The sequence below is a fragment of the Carcharodon carcharias genome, chromosome 10 (assembly GCF_017639515.1).
Source record: "Carcharodon carcharias isolate sCarCar2 chromosome 10, sCarCar2.pri, whole genome shotgun sequence".
In the NCBI taxonomy this organism is placed as follows: domain Eukaryota; kingdom Metazoa; phylum Chordata; class Chondrichthyes; order Lamniformes; family Lamnidae; genus Carcharodon; species Carcharodon carcharias.
The window spans coordinates 54,761,390-54,782,448 of record NC_054476.1 but is presented as its reverse complement, the minus strand read 5'-3'; the positions used below and the strand labels follow the sequence as shown (position 1 = coordinate 54,782,448).

At 44.3% G+C, this 21,059-nt stretch overlaps 1 protein-coding gene across 1 annotated transcript in view; it reads right to left on the bottom strand.

The window, feature by feature from the left end:
• otog (otogelin) overlaps positions 1-21,059 on the bottom strand; it is a 346,092-nt gene that overhangs the window by 134,902 nt on the left and 190,131 nt on the right. Inside the window, exons 25-29 of the mRNA XM_041196645.1 lie at positions 20,169-20,288; positions 18,371-18,487; positions 12,926-13,082; positions 11,215-11,241; positions 3,001-3,168 (exon numbers count right to left, since the gene is read on the bottom strand). Of these exons, the coding sequence (XP_041052579.1) occupies positions 3,001-3,168; positions 11,215-11,241; positions 12,926-13,082; positions 18,371-18,487; positions 20,169-20,288 (589 nt within the window). The remainder of the gene's footprint in view (positions 1-3,000; positions 3,169-11,214; positions 11,242-12,925; positions 13,083-18,370; positions 18,488-20,168; positions 20,289-21,059) is intronic.

Sequence of the window (21,059 nt, the reverse complement as noted above, 5' to 3'; positions counted from 1 at the left end):
CTTGAATTTTGTATTCAAGCTCTGGAGTGGAACTCAGGGGCAATATTGCTACCAACTGAGCCACAGCTGACACTCAAACAAACATATATAAGAATAGTTCTTATTTGTCATGGTGTTCTGTCATAGTCTGACAATGTTACTTTTGAGTGACCATTGAGTGAATACGTTATATAAACACAGTTTCTAGTTTTATTCGAAAACCAACCTGTGAGACATATTTATCCTGCCTGTGAAGTTGAGGGGTGCTATTCCGTTTGCTCCAGTTAGATATGTTATTGAATAGCTAAGATAGATCATGTTAGAGAACTACTTTCTTAGAAAGGGTGTCTTACTGTTTGAATACAATGTGTAGATTTACCATTATCAGCCAACTGATCTCCAACTCTAACAGTACCTCAACTTCACAGACAGGTTATATATGTCTCTCAAGGTTGGCATCCTAATAAATTTAAATCCTGTATTTTATAGCATCTTTAACATTGGAAACATCCATCTTGCTGCATCAGAATTGAATATGTGCCTATGCACTGGCACGTTTTTTTTTATGACTCATTCATGATATGTAAGTATCACTGGCTAGGCCAGCATTTACAGCCCATCCTGAATTGCCCTTCAGAAGGTGGTGGTGAGCAGCCTTCTTGAACTGCTGCAGTCCATGTATGCCAGGTGGTCTGTCCGGTTCCATTCCTTTTAGATTTCATAGCGGTTTGGTACAACTGAGGGGATTGCTAGGCCATTTCAGAGGGCATTCAAGAGTCAATCACATTGCTGTGCATCTGGAGTCATATGTAGGCCAGACCAGGTAAGGATATTAGTGAACCTTTTACGACAAAGGTTTCATGGTCATCATAAGACTTTTAATTCCAGATTTTTATTGAATTGAATTGTGGGATTTGAACCTGGGTCCTCTGAGCATTACCCTAGTTCTCTGGATTACTAGTCCAGTGACATAACCACCATGCCACCACCTCCCCTATGCATTTACAAACAAAGGTACATGTACCTCACACTGGCAGGGCATTAATGAAGAGGCTTCAGTTCACAAGACAGGCTGCAACAGCAGAACTAATGGTATAAATATATCTGAATACCTATCTGGCCATAATGCTAGATGGGTTTCCAAATATTTAGAGTAGATCATGCTTGCAATAGTACTGCTTGCAAAAACTCAGACCACAGCGATCAATAACCAGCATAGTTTTTGGCCCCACCCAGCAAGCACACCCTATATCCATGGGCTATGCCTAAATTGGAAAAGTGATTAAGCAACTGATTTCATGGCATCTAGGTCAGTATAGAGTCAGGTGTGGAAGTGTGCAAGGATACTGACAGATAACATCAGCATAGGAATGGCTCAGGGGTTTCTGTGCTGCTCAGTTGCACCCATCTCCTTCCAAGCGTGTGCTCACGGTTCAGCAAGATATCATAGAAAAGAAAATAGGGTCGCTCTCATAGTAACTACTTCATGTTGAATGACCTTCACTTCAGCAGCAATCACAAAGAGGGCCAGGTCCTGAGCTGTTTTGTTATTTACCCATTGACTTGTACTGCGAATTGGTTTTATCTTTACTTTGATTTTGCTTGCCATTTCGTAGCGCCCTCTCCCTTTAGTTTTGGTAAAGGCTACTAATGTGTTGAAATTATTCCTGAACCTTTCACGAGTTTTGTTGCCTTTCCACTTTTTGCCTGGACCTCAGTTTCTTGCTAAAACACCAGCAAAACACTGTGAGGCTGGAAATCTGAAATAAAAACAGAAGGAGGTGGAAAACCTCAGCAGGACTGGCAGCAGCTGTGGAGAGAGAAACAGAGCTAAATTTGAGAGTCTGCATGACTCTTCTTCAGAGCTGAAAAAGAGTCATAGAGTCTCGAAACATCAACTCTGTTTCTCTCTCCACAGATGCTGCCAGACCTGCTGAGTTTTTCCAGCATTTTCTGTTTTTACCTCAGTTTTCTGCTCCTATCATTACTGTCTCTCCACCACATTTCCAAATCTGCAGCTGGAGCTGTACCTAATAATGCTAATTATCTGACCTCAACTAAATAGGTGCAAACAACTCACATTACTTCGGGTGTGGTTTGAACCCATTTCTAAGCATCTGACAAAAATTGCACTGTATCAGAAAATAGCTTGTAGATGAGCCATTCAGGTAAGAAAATCCGAAGTTTATTCCCCACAGTTTCTATCTTTGTTGATCTCAGCAGAGTCAACAGCCAATAGATGATATAATTGGCATCAATGACCTTGAGCTAGTTAAGGAGTGAAAAATGATCAGTCTGTGTTCCTGCAGGGCTGATAACCTTGTGCATAAGAATAGACACCTAGGTGAGCTATTGGTAGGTGGAACTAGAATTAGTCCCAAGTTAACACCTTCATTTCAGGAGGAACCAAAGAAGAGAAAACTAGTAAAATGTATGTATTGAACACAGCCACAAAAGAAGTATGTAACTCTATATATGTTCTGAACTATTTGAAATTTGTACACTCCTAGGTCTAAGCTAAACTTCCACACATCTACTCAGACACATTCTCTAAGATCATACTTCCATATATGTATTCTCAAGTTGTACATTTTTGATTTTCCTAATGTTTTCTATAAGCATCTATCGCAAAGCTGTACATCAACATCTATTCTTTACAGTAAAACATGAAGACACCATCTGAAATTGATTAGAAGCAATAACAGGAAAATGGTGAGGAAAGACCACCATTGACCTTAGTTTTTGAGGTTTATTATAGCTCCTTTATCTTTCAGCTTTTTACTTTCAGTAACTATAGCAGGAAACTTTCAGAAGCAAAGTGGGATGACAGAAAATGAAGAATAAGTTTACTGCTCAGCTGCTATTTTGACAAATGTTTAACACTGCATGTTTATCACGAGGGATAGAATATGATCAAATGATGCTAGGGTGCAAAGCATCGCTAGTTATAATGTTGCTTTTTGGCAAATATACAGTGTTTACTGCAGAATGCCTGCCAAGTTTGGACTTAGACTTGCTTACCATATGGCTTAGGTGCGTACAGCCCTGGAGTCAGCATAAAAAGTGTCAATATTCCTGGCATGGAAATTTCTCTTGTGGCTGGAAAAACAGCCCCACTTGACAAATTGGCTGCCACCACTGTGTTGCCATCCAAGTAACTGACCAATGAGTAAGGACCCTTTCCCAACACTGCAGGTAGAAAAGAGGTTCAGTTTCATTTAGAAAATTAATATATTGTAAAAGTGAACTTCAACTGTACCTGTATACTTTCTTCATGCTGACTTGGCACCATTCAGTTTAATTTTGTAAGTTAAAAATGACATGCTTGTTCATTTTAATTTTTAGATCTTCTAATTATTATTCCTCTTTAAACACATCTTGCCTTCATTAAAGAATGAAAAAGATTTAATTGATGTCTGATTTTTGTCATTTTTCTGTCTCTATTTTCTCTCTAAATAATGGAATATTTTATTTGCCAAGCCTTTTTACATGTCATTTTGGTGATTGAATATTGCTGACCAAAGTCGAGCTATCTAGTTTAACTTTCAAACAATGCTTGGCAGTCAACTGTCAGTCACCATCCCACTGGTTTATTCTCTATGGCAATGCAACCAGAGTCTACTTGCCAACCAATCAGTACTCTCTTCTCATACAGTATAAATATGCTGTTTCCCCTGACACTGGTATTTTCTTGCGAATTGTCCTGATGAGTGCAAGATGAAAAGCTTTGACAAAATAGTCTCTTTTTTCAGAAATACTCAAGTTCTGTACTACCGAACGACTTTGGTAGTTTGATAAAAAAGCTTCAATATTGACTACATCCAAACTAGATGAATACGGACTGTTTATCATTTGAATAAGATAGGTGTCGTGAATTCTTTTAGCATAGCCATAAACTGGAGCATCGCATGTAATTTAGTGCACTTTTAAGATGGGATAGAGGTGGGTCAGGAATAAGATGCTAAATTGTTTCTCTATAATGCCAAGAACCAAAGATTGAATAGACTGTCCTATAAAATCATTTTCTTAAACACAAAGTGCAGCACCACGCCAGGTACTAAAACTTAGAAATCAAAGAAACTTGCATCTACACAATAATTTATGAACTGCTTATAAGTGCTCAATGTTCTTGATATGTTGTATTTTTGAGCATATTATATAATTTATGCAAAATGCAATGTTCTGTCACCTTTTTATTTTAAAAGAAATTATCTGCAGAATGAGATTGAATACGATATTGCTTTTCAAATTTCTGATACAGAAAACACTTAGCCCCCTCTAGGGGCTCACACGTGTTGATAATCTAGTCGCCTCTCTGTATTCAGGCATCAGGGTTGTGATAAACAGTCATGTTCTGCAAACTAATTTATATTTTATTTCATTTGGTAGTCTTGTACTCTATATACATAGTAAGCAGTTGATCTACAGTTTGTGCTAAAACAATTGGCTATATTTTTCTCCATGTGTAAAGAACAATCCTTTAACTGAACTGACCACTCAGCTAAAGAATTTCTCTTTGGGCAGAATCGTCCCAGATTTGCAATAAGTGTGGTAGCAGGCATGAAAAAAGTATTTTTACCCTACAGCAGCAATGGTCGGTCTCCCTGCTATATCGTCCCATTTCCAGTGCGTCCTGCCTCATTAATAATGCATGCACAGGAAACACTCCAGGTCGCTGGCAGGGCCGCCTCTAATTCACCCACCCAGATGTCACCTCAGGCCTTCAATAATCCAGGCGCCATATTTAAAGGGCACCCCCGCATAGAGCTAGCACACTCTAAGGGATCAAAAGCTGATGCAAAGTCATGGCTGTCAAAGGGAGGAAATATGCTTCCCCCAAATTTAGCTATGCCTCCCTTGGACACCTACTGTACTCAGTTGAGGCCTGCTCTGAAGCCCTCTACTCCCGCTCTCGGCGAAGACCAGCAAGCAATGTCCCCAATCCAGCATGGGAGGCGGTGGCAGCGGTGGTCAGTGCCAACGCCCTGCAAAAGAGGCCAGTTACCCAGTGCCAAAAGGTGATGAATGATCTCCTCTGTTCCGCCAGGGTTAGTCACTCTTCTCATCACTCTCAACTCTCACACTCATAGACCCATCATACATCCACAGAGATCTCAATCACTGCCAGTTCAAGAGACTTCACCATTCATTCTCTTACACACACCTTCATTTGCCCTGCTGATCATGTCCTCATCCTGTCCATGGCACTACTCACCGCCCACATGCCAGGTGTCCTTCTCATCTGACTTGGCAGGTGTTCTGCTTACACTTTCTCCATCTGTCCTCTTGCAGGACAAGCCGGCACACAACAAAAGGGAGAGGTTGCAGACTCATGAAGGAATGCCCAACATCAAGGTCCTAACAGGCTTTGAAAACAGAGCCATCCAGCTGGCCCATGACGATCTGGACCATTCCTGTGCTGACGGTGAAGTCGGCAGTGGTCAACCAAGTGAGGATCCAGCAGTGCAACATCCAACAGCCAACCAGGCTATGAGTGAGTTCCCCAGTTCATGGTTCCCTGCCACGCACTAAATAACTCTCCTTGCTTTTGCAGTTTCATCTGGGAAGGAGCCAAGAGGGTCCATGAGCCAGGTCCTTGGCTCAAGCCCCAAAGACACCTTGGAAGAGGAGCCTGATGACACTCTCATTGAAGACCCATCGCAGCGCTCTCCCATACCCTCTACCAGCGTAGAGAGACACACCTCGGTGGGACCTAGTTCTAGAATAGCCTCGGGCTCACAATCTGTTGAGCACATCGTACTGTCTGACCAACAGCAGGTGGAAGCAAGGACTTCCCAGGTTTCCGACACCCAGAGGACTGCTGGAGGCCAGAAATCTACGAAGTCCAAGTCAGATGAGGAGCATCTGGACTCAGTCATACCTCAGTTGCTGGAGCCGCAAAGGCAAGCTGGGGAACATCAGGAAGGGATTCCGCTGCACTCCTCAGATTGCAAGGCACGATGGAGGAGTCCGTCCGCCTTCAGTCTAAGGTCATAGTACTGGCATGCCAACGCACTGAGGCCAACACTGGTAGGATGGCCACCATGAAGACCTTGGTCAAGGACATTGTTCCTGTACTGCTGCGTTGACTGAACATCATCACTGATGTCACAGTTGGCCTCCAACAGTGTCAAAATGAGAGGAGCGTGGGGCAGCTCGATCTCACTCCAGCTTTTCCTTCTCCTCAAGGAATCAGCCATGAGCCGTTGGGCTCCCATAGGGAGGACGACCAACAGCTTGACACCCTGGGGTCATCTACCCAGGTGACTCCAGGAATGTTGGGTTGATCCAAATCGCCTCTTCTTGTGACATCCTACAGATCCAGCTCAACAGGCCGAGGAGGGTGCAGCTGGACCACAGTAGGACACCCAAAGCAGGCTGGGGTACTCGAGGAACAGGATTAGGACTCTCGGCCCCTCAAAGCTGCTCCACATTCAATAAGATCACGGCTGATCTGATTTTAACCTTATATTCCTGCCTACCCCCAATAACCTTTCATCACAGGCTATAGGCTGCCTCCATCTCTGCTGCGGCTGTCGAGAGAGCACCAAGATGTAGCAGCGGGGTTAGGAAGGTTAAGAAGATGTAGTTGCACAGCCTGGGCACGGATGTTAATCACTTGTACTTAATATTCACTATTGTAAATAAACTTCCAAGAATGTCTCCTTGCCTGTGGCTCCTTGTTATGATGCACAGTGTTCCTTTCACTCAGATGTGAAACTGTGGTTCCTGCACAAGATAAAAGCAGGTGTCTCAGTTCAGGACCTCTTCCCTGTGCAGTGTGTAAACTTCGGAGCAAAATGATGATCTGGTGTCACATTCACTGGACACATTACTCATCCCTGTACCTCGATGGTGCTTGTTATTGCTGCCAGAATGTGTGGACGTTCATCACAGAGTCTCTGTGTGCTCTCAGGACCTTTTTGAGGTGGAGCGGGCAACCCCCACCTCTTCAGCATCCGTGGCAATGATGATGTGCTCCTGAGGGGGTCAGGTGAAGTCTGACAGAGATCAGGTGCATTTAAATTTTCAAGGCTACGTCTCAATGATATGACCCTGAACACAGAGCGCAAGTGAGTTGCCCTCGGCCAGACAGGTGTCAGACTTTCACAGAGGCTATGTGAAGATCTATGGAGTGTTCTCAGTGCAAGTCATCATCATTCTCCTGGAATCTAGCAACTATTAGGGCCTCCGCTGCGTCTCCATGAGCCTGAGCACTGAGGGTATGTCTGCTGTCATTAACCACACAGGAGTCAAATGTTCACAGATGCAAGGTGAGGATGTTAGGACTGTCCTCACTGCATCTCATCATCATCCTCCACAAATCTTGCGGCTATGAGGTACTCCCTGGGCATGCCTGCCTCATCTGGTTAGTACAATGGCCTCATCACCAGCTTCCTCACCTTCAAAGGCCTCATCATCATCCCCTTCGATGAATGCCTCATCGGAGGAGACATGAAGCCCTTCCATCTCCTCCTCAGCCAGGCCCTCCCCCCATTGCAGTGCCATGTTGTGGAGCATGCAGCAAGAGATGATGATGAAGATGGACAGCACCCTCTGGGAGCTGTATTGCAGTGCTCCACCAGACCTGTTGAGGCACCAGAACCTCATTTTCAAAATGCCTATTGTTTGCTCCACTGCTTCGAGGCATGAGCCTCATTATACCATTGCTCTGCTGTAGTCTGAGGCTGCTGCATGGGTGTTATCAGCCACGCCCTCTGTGGCTAGCCCTTGTCCATGAGGGGCCAACCCTGCAGCCTCTCTGGACCCTGGAAGATGTCAGGGATCTGAGACCTGCTAAGGACGTAGGAATTGTGAACATTCCCTGGAAATCATGTGCAGGCCAATAGGATTCATTTGTGATGGTTGCAGACCAGCTGAACATTCAGTGAGTGATTCAGCCCTTGTGAATGATATAGTTGACTGCTTGTTGCAACAGAGATCTAAGCACCACATGAGTGCAGTCAACGGTATCCTGCACTTGTGGAAAATCAGAAATCTGCGCAACTCCCAGTGCTCTTGCTTCCTGGCTTTCCTGATTCCGGGCAAAATGCACAAAGTTCTGTCCCTTCACGAAGGTGGCATTCATGACCTCCCTGGTTACACTTCTGCGTGGAGTCTCGCAAGATCCTATACAGGTCACCTGTGGAAGGCGCCCCACTGGCATAAAACTTGAGCACCATGGTCACTTTCCTTGCCACTGGCAGTGGATGCCCTCCATGTCCCCGTGGCACCAAATCATACAGCAGATGGCATATGTGACCGGCCATTTCCCTAGACATGTGCAGTCTTTAGCGACACAGGTTCTTAGTCTCCACAGAAATGACAAGCATCATCTTTATCTAGTGAAGCGCCTATAACCAACAGCTCACTGTGGATTTTCAGACATATGTGTAGCAGGCCCTGCTGCCTTCTCATCTTGAGAGAGGTGCTCCTTTCTTTGCTGACCCAGTCGCCTCCGTTGCTCTCTGCTTCTTCTTCTTTGCTCCCTGTATGCCATGAGGCACACTGCTAAATCACCAGGCTCCATGATCCTGATGTTCTCCTCCTGCAGGATCAAAGCAAGATCGCATGGGTCTCCATAGAACCTCTCTTGGTTAAGTCTGAAGACCCCTTCACGCATGCAGGAGAGTGCTGGCCACCACTTGGTTGGCCAGTGTGTAGTGTGCTCATTGGTTGTCCAAAACTCCACACGCCTCCCTCAACAATCCACTTGACCATCTGGCCACTGGACTGCACACTGTGCTCTCAGCTCAGGAGCAAGCATTTTCCTAACTCGCATTGCAATGTGCTGTTAGCTTGAACTATGATGGAGACTGGTCCAAACCTTAAGACATTGCAAAGTGCTATGAACACCTTGTGGCTAATCCACTTTTGTGATTGTGCTGTTGTGAGGGGGGTTGTACAACTTGCCCAGTCAGCCAATTGTTCTGCTGCCCCCTAAAACACACATTAATTCGCAGTCTGCACCCGGGGCAAAAAGTTCTGGAGCATTTGGTGGCACTTTTATGCTTTTGCATTGTTTGTTTGAGTGGGCAGAAAAGTTTCAAAGGCTCGACTATAAGCTTGTTAATGGAACTGCTGCTGAATGGTCTCAACTGCAGAAAAATGCTCACTTTTGACAATATTTTCCAACTGTGTGGCTGTTCCCCTTACCCCCGGCATGTGCTTGAACACTTCCTTTGGTCTGTGCTGCCTGACCCACAAAGGAGCCCTTGCCCTGGCACTGCACTGAAAGCCAGCCATGAAAAAGCAATTTGCCTGTGCCCCCGCCTCTTCCTTGAAGTCCTATGGATGATGCTTACAAGCACTGCGCAAGGTTGTGTGTGCTCACCTCCAAGTTCCCCTCAAAGTTCAGGTCGCCAGGTGCACACCATTTCAAGGTAGTCATGACGCATGCCATTCTGAAATCATGCCGACGTGATGTGGTAAATTTGACATGGGAGGATGATTCTGGCAAACAGGGCTTGTAATGAGATGCTAAAGTATTGAAATTAAGTTTTCAACATGTGGCAGCAGCAGACACGGCCCACCATTGATGGGGTGGAGTGGACGATTGTAAACTGCTTTCACAAAGGCGTGAAACCAATATTTGGCCTTTTCGCCAGGTTCCACCCCTCTGACCACCCACCATAAAACCTGACATCAACAGGACGGATGATTCCACCCTCTAACTTTACAGTTGGAGGAATGCAAAATATAACCCTATTTGCTGTAAAGTAAGCTTTGAAATTTTTGATGGAGGATGCCTGGTTGAGAATTTGTCCATTTTATGTTTAGTATATGCTCCATAATAAGTTAATGTTATATATCTTCCCATTTGCACTGTAAAATAAAGATATATAATAGATTGAGAAGACAACACATTTTCAAATCAAAATTTTGGTAAAGTTGTTATTTATGAAGCTTGCAGACGCCGCAACTAAATTGTAACCATGGTTCAAAAGATCTCAGCATTCAAAGGATCATACAATGTTAATACAAAAGCAAAATAATGCTAATGCAGAACTATAAAATAAAGTCTGGCAGCATCTGTGGAGAAAGGAACAGAGTTAATAGTTCAGGTTGATGACCTTTCATCAGAACTGGGAAAAGTTAGAGATGTAATAGGATTTGAATGTGTGAACAGTGGGGGATGGGTGTGGGTGGGAGGCTGAGAGGAAGAATAAGTGATTTCTGATAGCATGGAGAGCAGGATAGATTAAATGACAAAAGGTTTCAAGGTGCAAGGAAAGAGGGTGGTAAATGGGCAAGTGAAGAAACAAAAGATGTGTCTAGAGGAGGTGTAAATGGCAGGATCCTGATAGACTGCCATCCAAAAGCAAGGTTAAGGAAATATGAGAGAACAAACCAAACCAGCAAAGAAAAATGAAACAAAATGGGGGTGGAGGATACATTCTAAAATTGCTGAACTCAATGTTCGAAAAATGAAGTGCTGTTCTTCAAGCTTAATCGGAACTTGCAGACAGCTAAAGCAAGAGTAAGGTGGAGAATTAAAATGACATGTAACTGGAAGCTAGGGGTCACAATTGTGGACTGAATGGAACTGTTGCACGAAATAGTCCTCCAGTGTAGAGGAAGCCATATTGAGCAGCGATTACAACTGGGGATTCTCCCTGCTGTGGTTGAAAGAGCTCTTTTGACTGTTCTATTTCCTGCACTTCTGCTCTAACCCCTTCCACTCCCTCCCAGGTCTATGATAGGATTCTCCTTGTCCTCCTCTTTCAACCCACCAGTCTCTGTATTCAAACAATCAACCTCCACCATTTCCACCACCTCCATCATGATGTCATCACCAAACGCATCTTCCCTTCTCCTTTCAGCATTCCAAAGGGACCGTTCCTTTTGCAATACCCCGGTCCTCTCCTCAGTCAACACTAACATCCCTCCCTCCTATGGCTCTTATTCATGCAAGTGCAGGAGAAGCAACACCTGCCCTTTGACCTCCTTTCTTACCATCTAAGGCCCAAACATTCCTTCCAGGTGAAACAGTAATTTACTGGTACTTTCATTTTAGTATACAGTATCCACTGCTCACAATGTGCTCTCCTCTACATTCGGGGACCAAACACAGTTATTTTAAAATTATTCATAATTGTTTGCCCATCAGTATATTCTATCCCCTAAGTTTAGTAATTCTTATAAATGCAAGAAGTATATTTAATTAAAATACTGGAAAAACCTTGCATACAACTGTTGTGGTTCTCAGATTACCATTGCAAAATTGAATCTTACCTTTGTTGTAATATTCACAATCATAAGCTGAAAGAAAGGAAAGGAGCAAATCACTAAAATTGAGCTGTCTTCATATAGTGCAGCCAAATTTCTAATTAAGTGAATGTAATATTTCTAAATTCATTTTGAATATTTCTCACCATGCCAGCATTAACTCATGCTGAGAGGATGGGTTGATTAACTGCTCCCCAAGCTTATATCAATATTGTCTTTTAGTCAGCTAGCAAGAGGCAGTCTGAGATAACTAGCTTTTTATTTTTCCCCCTTTTCTATGAAAGTGTCTACTCTCCACTCAGAGTCTCACAAGAAGATAAACACCAGATTAGCAGTTAACCATGCAAATGAATTCTATAAATTTAAAGTGGTATACATTTTATACACATAGAAAGTTGAAAATAGTACACCACCAAATAGTGCTTCTTACAGTTAATGTTTCTAATGACAAAAATAAAATTAAGAAAGCAGTGTTTTTAAAAGTAACGGGAATTACAGCCAATATTTATGTTCAATATGAAATAGGTTTCTAATATTGGCTTTAAAATGACTTGGGATGGAACCAAAATGAAATCTGATCACTTCTAATGTGCTATTAGATATAGGAGCACAGCATTCCTGCTACTGAGCACATATATCAATGTAAAGGAGATGAACTCCATGGCTGGAATTTTACTGACATGCATGGATCTGTGGGGGTGAACAGGGGGATCACAGTGGTGATTCGGGGCTGACATCCAATTAATGATGGTGGCTTGCCTCTACAAGCAGCCAGCCCTGTCAGAGGGCAGGTAGCTCTACAGCCTTGGAAATGTCACTGTTAGAGGTGGGCAATGCTAAGCCTGCAAGGGGAAGGAGAAGGTTGGCAGAAAAATTAGTTATGTGCCAGGGCAAGGCAGGTAGATCCCATCAGTTGGAGGGGTTTACCCTCCGGTGACAGCCTAAGGGATGTGGGGATGACCATTGCTATTAGCCGACCCCTCCTTGGGCCATGGAGCCTCTGAAAATGAGGGTACATGCACCCACACACCCACCCCAGGAAGCTGCCAGGAACCATCTGCCATGGAGCAGTGGGACATTCCGATATTTGTAAAATGCCAACGGCATTGGAAAATGGCAGTCAATAGGTTAATTAATTACCTTAATAGGGCACCCCCTTCCACTGGGCGGGTGACTGAGCTGCTGCCGTCCCTACCTTTAGTAAGATCCCAAGGTGACAGGGACACATCAGGATCGCCTCGTGACACCTTCTATTGCCGTTTCACCACCCTTCCCACCTCCGAGCCTGATTCCAAAGAGCTGATAAAATTCAGCCTCATATGTTTGAAAGAATCTCTGTGGAAGGTGTAGAAAGCAGGTTCCACTTTCTCATTGCCCCTCCAAAGAGCCCCACAATCACAAGTAGCATGTTGCAAAAGCAAAAAAAAAAACATGGGCAATGGCTTTCACAGGTTGCACAGCCTCACTTCAACACTCTCTACTAAAGGGACAATGAGCTTGGAAGGTGTAGGTCAATGCTTGAGCATTGTCCCCCTGGTGGATAGGGGAGGGTGCAATCAAAAATTATACTCTGTAACTCTTTCGAGTACAAACACATTTCCATCTGTTTCAGATGAAGTTACATTGTTTCATAGTTTGCCATTGTGAGATTTGAACACCTGATCTTGAGGTTACAAGCCCAGTACCATAACCACTTGGCTATTTAGGCTATACTTACGGCAGATTGTGGGGGTTCTCCAATCAATTGCAATTTCATGTTGACAACACACATGAGCATATGCTAATACGCTGGTGCAGAAACACTCACAGTCTCCACCACGGTTACAGGCACATGTATCTGTCAAGCAGTTGGAATAAAACCAGGTGACATCAACCTGAATAATTTAAAAGGTACATAAATAATAAAGATGATTGGTTCCTTTACAAAATATGTTATTAAGTAAGACTTAGAAAGCCAGTTAATACAACAATTACCAATCAATTCAGATTTGCCAATTTTTGGCTATGCTATCATTAACTGGTCACAGATTCCATGTATCGAGAAAACAGTTTTCCAAAAACAACAGAGTTGTCATAGCTATGTGTTAAAGATACAAGATCAGGATTATATGCATTGACAATGAATAACAAGTTTACTTTTATAGCATGCCTTTTAGCTACCTGATACAATTCTTATGGCATTGACCACCTTCCCAGTTGGACCACCAAGTTGATATCAAGAATGATTCCTCAAGTACCATCCCTTTCCACTTCACAACCTCCGTAATTACACTCGCTTCAAAAAACTCACCTTCAGATCCTTCTATTCTTGTTAACAACCATATAAAACTTCCATTTTCTCTGAGATCCTCTGAACAGATTGTCACCTACCTGCTTCATGGCCATCTATCCTGACACTCCCATGTTTAAACCAACAAATCCAACTTTACCCTTCCCCCAGCATCAACAACATCTTAAACAAAGTCACGAATGACGAAGTTACTGTGATGGTGGCCAAGGTTTTACGCTCCCTCCTACCGGGCGGGATATTACAGTCCCGAGAAAATGAATGGAGACTAAAATGGCTCGCTGCATCTGCTATGGGGAGACATGCCGTGGCAGGGCGGTAAAATCTCGGCCCATGTTCTGTCCTATTCCTCTGCAAATGCTCCCCTTCACATTCCTTTAACAATTCCTTTAAAATTGCCTCTCTGAAACATCAAGTGGAATTTAATGCCACCCCACCCCCACATCCCTGAGATGAGTTTGGAGGTGGGGATGGGGGACCATTTAATCGGGCAAGAGAGTGCAGGATTGGGAACTCCGCCGTCTCCCGCCTCCATCTGATTAAGTCCAAGGCGCAAAGTCTCTTGGGCGGCCTTCCAGCCTGGACACTGATTGAGGCCCCTAATTGGGCAATTAATGCCCAATTAAGAGCCTCATCCCATTATCGTTGGCATTCAACTAGTGATCTACTGCGGAGTCGCCATGTGAGTTGTTTGTTGGGTTTGCTTGTGAATTCCCGGGAAGTCCCTTATTCAAAGGCGTTCATTGCCATGACCCCCAATCCCCGACCCCCATCCCAACCTCACTCATCTTTGGCCTGGGATCCCTCTGGCAGGTGCATTGTTGGCAGCTGCCATTGCTCTCAGTGTTGCTGATGGGTAACAGAGAGCTCTGGCCTCTGACTGGCCACAACTCTCAGGTCGGGATTTCCTCCCCCGGTGTTCTTAATCCTCAGAAGTCCTTACACTGGTCACTTAAGTGCCTAGCTAGCATTTAATAGCTGCGGGCTTTCCTCAACAGAGATGGTGCGGGAGTCCCATCGCTTCTCCAGCCCCCCCATTACACAAACATTAAATTATGTCCATCATTTCCAGACTGAAAAATCCCAAGTATCTCCAGCCTTTCCTCATAACTCTTACCTCTGATATTGGGACTGGATTTTCCCTGGTCCAGGAGCACCAGAGTCAGGAAATTTTCTGGCCTGCAGCACCCATTTCAGGAAAAAGTACCCTGGATGACAGGATCCTCATTCCAAGGAGCGGGGTGTAGGGGGATGGGGGAGCGATGGTGGGTGTGGTGCATCCTGGAATCAGGCCTGTCACTCCAGTGGCAAAGCAAAGGCAGCTACAGGGGCTGCTGAGTGCCAAGGCGCGCTGGTTAAAAGGCCCACCTTGGTTCTCTATGATATCATATCAACAATCATGTTAAATGAAACCCTCTAGCCTTCACTTCTCACTCCCCTTAAACCCCACCCGCACCAACCCATGCCTCCCACCCATCCCCAATAGCCGCTCATACCTCCCATGTCAACACATGCCCCCATTCATCCCCAAGGTCCTTTACAGTCCCTATGCCGGCCAACTCAAGCCAACTACTACCCCCACCCACCATCCTTTGCCCTTACACCCTCCATGCCAACTCATCCAGTATCCACCATGGGCAGACCTCCAAAGGGGTGACCAGAACAAGACAAAGGCCGCGATTTTCTAGCCCTATTGTGGCAGGACCAGCCACGAGAGATTCCGTGGCCCAGCCAAAAGTCCATTAACTTTTGATGATCCCAATGATGAGTGGAATCAGAAAATCCCAGCCAAGCTCTGACTTGTCCAACATTTTTGGGTGGGTGGCCACATTTCAATTTTTCTCACAATCGGGGGACCAATGAGCCAATTTCAGAAAGATAAGGTTTGGCACAACATTAAATATGAATTTTTTAAAAAGCTGCCATATGAATAGAAACAACTTGCTCAGCAAACAAATGTCATAGCAATAAATTGCATTTTTAAAAAATGAGTAATAAATAAAGACAACTCTCACACTCTCATCCTCAACCACCCATACTCTCACACTCACACACTCTCACCCACACTCACCTTCACTCTCTCACCCACCCTCGCCCTCATTCTCTCACCCACCCTCGCCCACTCAATCACCCTTGCTCAATCAACCTCACTTATTCACCCACCCTCACCCAGCTTCAATCACTCACTCTCTCTCACCCTCACAATGAACCTCACCCACATCCACCCTCACCCTCGCTCACTCACCCACCCTCCCTCACTCTCACTCACTCGCCCACCCTCACCCACTCCCTCACCATCACCACTCACCTTCACCCATTCACTCACCTTCACCCTCACTCACTCACCCACCCTCACCCTGATCACTCACCCACCTTCACCCTCATCACTCACCCACTCTCACCCTCATCACTCACCCACTCTCACCCTCATCACTCACCCATTCTCACCCTCATCACTCACCCATTCTCACCCTCATCACTCACCCACTTTCACCCAAACCCTCACCTTGCTCACTCACCCACCCTCACTCTCACTCACCCATTCTCATCCTCACACCCACCCTTAACATCATTCAGCAACCTTCACCCTTACTCAACCACCCGCACGCTCACTCAACAATGTTCACCTTCACTCTTTCATCCACCCTCACTCTCTCACTCAACCTCATCCCCACATCCACCCACCCTCACCCACTCACCCACCCTCACACTCACTCAAACATCCTCACTTATGCACCTGTCCTCACCCTCAACCACTCACCCTCACTGTCACCCATCCTCACCCTCACTCACACACCCACTCTCACCTTCATGCTCTCAATGAATCTCACTCTCACACCCACCCACGCTCATCTGCACCCACCCTCACTCATCTTCATTCTCTTACACATCCTCACCATCCCCCACTCACCTTCACCTTCACTCACTCACCCAGCTCACACTCACTCACCCACCCACCCTCATCCTTGCTCACTCCCCCACCCTCACCCACTCATCCACCCTCACACACACTCACGCACCCTCACTCTCTCACTCACTCTCTCTCTCACCCTCTCACCTAACCTCACTCTCACACCCACCTACCCTCACACACCCTTGCCCTAACTCAGCAACCTTCATCCTCATTCACTCAACCACCTCAACCCTCACACTCACTCACCAGCCTTCACCCTCATTCACTCACGTACCCTCACCCTCTCTCTCACCCATTCTCACATTCACTCACCTACCCACCCTCACATTCACTCACCTTGACCCTCACCCTCTCACCCACCCTCACTCACCCTTACCCACCCTCACACTCACTCATCTTCACCCTCACTCACTCACCTTCACCCTCACTCACTCTCATCCTTACCCACTCACCCTCAATCTACCACCCACTCTCACACTCACTCACTCAATAAAGCAGCTGGCGGGAGGGGGAAGGCTTGTAGATGTGACGAAAGTAGGAGTGATGAGAGCAGGGGGGGAACTTGGAGTGAGGCCTGAGGCCTAGCACTGCCTGAACACGCGTGTCCACCTAGGGTTATACCGAGAGCTGGGGGAATGTGTGGAGAGCTGGGGCAAAGCAGAGAGAACTGTGGGGGGCCAGGGAGGAATAAAAGGGTAAAGCAGGGAGAACTGGGGGAAAGCGGCCAGAGCTGTGTCAAAGCACCAGGAGCCAGGTCAAGGCACCAAGAGCTGGGGGAAAGTGCTTGGAACCAGGAAAAAGCGGTTGGAAGCTGGGGAAAAGAGGCCAGAGCTGGGTCAGGGCACCAGGAGCTGGGGAAAAGCAGCCAACGCTGTGGGGAAGCCTGGTGAGCGGAGGCCCCGTGTGTACTCCTGAGTGTCTCGCTATACCACCACACGCTCGCAGTTGCCAGTGTTTTCTGCTCCTCCAATCGCAGCCTGTCTCTCTCCTGCATTTTCTGCTGATACGCTGATTAGAGAAACAGGCTGTGATTGGAGGAGCAGTCCCCTGCAGAAGTCTTCAAACTCACTGACATGTCGCACCAGCATTTTCAACAATTGTTCCGGGGGCCACATAGAGGAGCTTTAAGGGCTGCAATGCAGCTGTGGGTTGGACAAGCTTGGACAAGAACATTGCAAAGTTTAATCCCAACTTCCTCTGTGTGGACTGTGTAGTTCAATCTTTATTGCTATGCATTGGGTGGACAGCTCCCTCTTGCATTTTGTTTGATTCTAAGAGGAGCAATGGAAGCGAACAGGCACCCCAAAATTACAGAATGAATCAATAAACTATAATCTGAGTATTTAACCAATTTTCACTGAGTTTCAGATTGCAGGCACATTACTAAAAGGAAAGGAAGTGAACCTTTGTGCCAACAAACAGGGCCTGACCTATCCTGATTCCCACGAGGCAGCTTGAAACATGGGAATTATTTCTAGTGCTCCCTGAGTATCCAACATCAACATAAAAATGCATTTTGTCAGGGACCACTGAGCAGCTGGAGGATACATCAAAAGAAATCTGAATTGTCCAAAATAACCAATGAAATGTGACAATCCCTATTCTGTCAGTGCAAAGACAAGAACATTGCAAAGTTTAATCCCAACTTCCTCTGTGTGGACTGTGTAGTTCAATCTTTATTGCTATGCATTGGGTGGACAGCTCCCTCTTGCATTTTGTTTGATTCTAAGAGAAGCAATGGAAGCGAACATGTGTCAGTTATTGAGAACTCCTTGTCATTTTTCCCATCTTTCTTGGACTGAAAGGATTTGGGAAAAACAAGACAGTATAATGCAGCAACAGTAGATGTGGGAGAATGACGTGAATTTAGCAAAAATGTATTTGTCCTATGCACATTCCCATCATACAAAGTGTAAGGAACAAATGAAGAGAAAAAGCTTGTTGTTTGGATCAGCACTCACCACTGGGTGGCAGGGCTCAAAAACCTCGGACAATAATATTCCACATTCCTTCTTGGCAAACGGCTCCCGGAGTGGGTTCACATTGCATGGATTACGGATATCAGGGCTGTTTGTACACTAGAAAAAAATTGAGTAACTGTTATAAAGTTTACCAATAAGGCAAACAGGATGTATTCACTATATTTTTTTAGACTGGATTCAAACACAATTTTGGAAACTGTACACTGCTAAACTCAGAGAAACTACTTTTGAAATTTCAAAGAATATGAAAGAAACTCAAATTATAGATAAAAACAAAATGCTGCGGATGCTGGAAATCTGAAAGAAAAACAGAAAATGTTGCAAAAAACTCAGCAGTTCTAACAGCATCCATGGAGAGGAAAACAGAGTTAACGTTTCAACTCCTTATGACTCTTCTTCAGAGCTAATTCCATGTGATTCTTCTTAAAGCTCTGAAGAAGTCATACAAACTTGAAACATTTACTCTGTTTTTCTCTCCACAGATGCTGTTAGACCTGCTGAGTTTTTCCAGCATTTTCTGTTTTTGTTTCAAATTATAGATATGCTGCAGCCAATTCTAACTCACTCTACATGTCATAAAGAAGTGGTAGTGACTTCAAAATTGCACTGCTGACTTAATTTGCTGCGATATTTACACTCTCAATCCACCTGTGACCATCTTGTCTAGGATCCTGAAAAGGACTCAGATATTGTCTCATCTTTTTCTCTCATTCACCCATGTTTCCAACAGATGCAATTTGTAAATTAGTGACCCTATAACAAAGATGGAATTCAATGTGATTTTCAGGCAAAATTGCTGACCTACCAATAGGCAGGAAATGGGCCATTTAGAGCACTATTTAAAGGGACATGCACCTTGAAATCTTTGAATTAATGGATCGATGTGGATATGTACGTGTGCTTTGACTCAGGGGGTAATTTTAACCAAATCCACCTATTTACATCCCATTAGCTTTTACTCTCCATTGAAGTAAAATTGGGTGGGAGGGAATGGGGGGTGGTAGATGAACTGGGTTGCTGACCTGATCTCCATGGCTTCCCTACAGACTGGTCAGGTTAAAAAATTACCCATAGTGTCAGGATTTTGTGTGTAGTAGACTTTTTCATTGTTTTCAACATATCAGGAGGTTCAGAGACCCTCACAATGCTTGGGGAAAATGGAAGTGGTTTTGGCAACACCCTTTGGGTTAGAGGAGCAAGATCATCAATGCAAAAGCTGAAGAGACCACCAACGTATAGATCCAAAGTGGTATACCATGGTATGGTTTAAAGAGGAGCAGTATTTGAAAAATCTGCCCTTCAGGAGAGAGGATGGGACTGATCTATGCTGTTTACCAAAGCAAGATCTTCAAGCTATCCATACAGATATGTGGATATGTCTTGTCTGTAGATTGCCAACATATGACATTTACCTTACAAATACAATTATGAATTTAGTCCATGTTTTGTATTATCAGTAGAAAACCCAAGGAAGGACCATGGGCTGCAGATTTTTTAAAAGTGAGTTGCCATATAATCCTTTGCTACTGCTTTTCTGTTATTTTTAACATTCTTTTCTGTAACTTATAATCTAAATAATGGTGTGCAAGTATTTATTCAGTGATTAGATAGCCTTCTGTGAAATTGGATAGTGATATCGACAGATTATTCTATGGTCTGGAGGCATCAAAATTAACCAAACTCAATCCTGAACCTCATCCAGCAATCAGACACTTTCCCTATACTCCAACCAAACCCTGGTGATCCAGGAGCTTTAGTTTCCCTAATATTTATTTACCTCCACAACTGTCCAGCTATTCCCAAACTCTTGTGGGTTTGGTGATTCCATGTGACCTGGGGTCCTCATTTCGTTGCCAGTTTTCATGTCAAAATTTCCACATAGCCCAGAGAGTTTACCCTGCAGAAAAGTAAAAAGGTACAGCACAAATTGGTAGAAATTTATGTAATCAATGAATGTTGCTGATTATTGGCTCTTCTCTTTTTTTTGGAATGATCCAATAGCTTATAAAGTGGCATAAGCAGAGTATGTAATTAAGAAAAGAGATCCTTTACCAGAATAGATTTTTTGCAGATTTATTTTGTTGCCTTCATAGAAAGAGGTTGGAACTACTTCCCTGCCCTCAAAGTGCTATTCTCCGTCAGGAACCTAGAATCAGTTCTTCTATCCAAATTTTTTACCACTGACTGATTATGATGACCAGCTATTTGCAACCCTGAAGCTTACTTGGCTTTGTCCTAAATGTAAAAATAAACATACTTAGGAAATGACATACTTAAGTTATAAGTGTCTGATCACCCAGAAATTTAGAAAGTGTTATGGGGGGGTTTGCAAAAAAGTGAAACTAATATAATAAATATTATCCACAGCCTTAGATGTGCTAAAGTTCTAAATAAAACAAAATGGAAATACACAGCAGTCCAAAAAAATCTTTATCCAGTCTTATTTGTTTACTTATTTCCTGAGACAGCGCACTGGAGTGTTTTTGTATCACACTTACTGAAATGTGATTTATTTTAAATTTTGCTGAGAAGATAATAATGAGTAGTCTTGCTGAGGGCATAATGGTGAATGGCAATTGGCTTGTGCAAATGAGATTTAGCAGTAGGGTTACTTCACAGCACAAAAGGTGGATTTGGCATACTGCCTTGTGATATCCGAACTGTACAA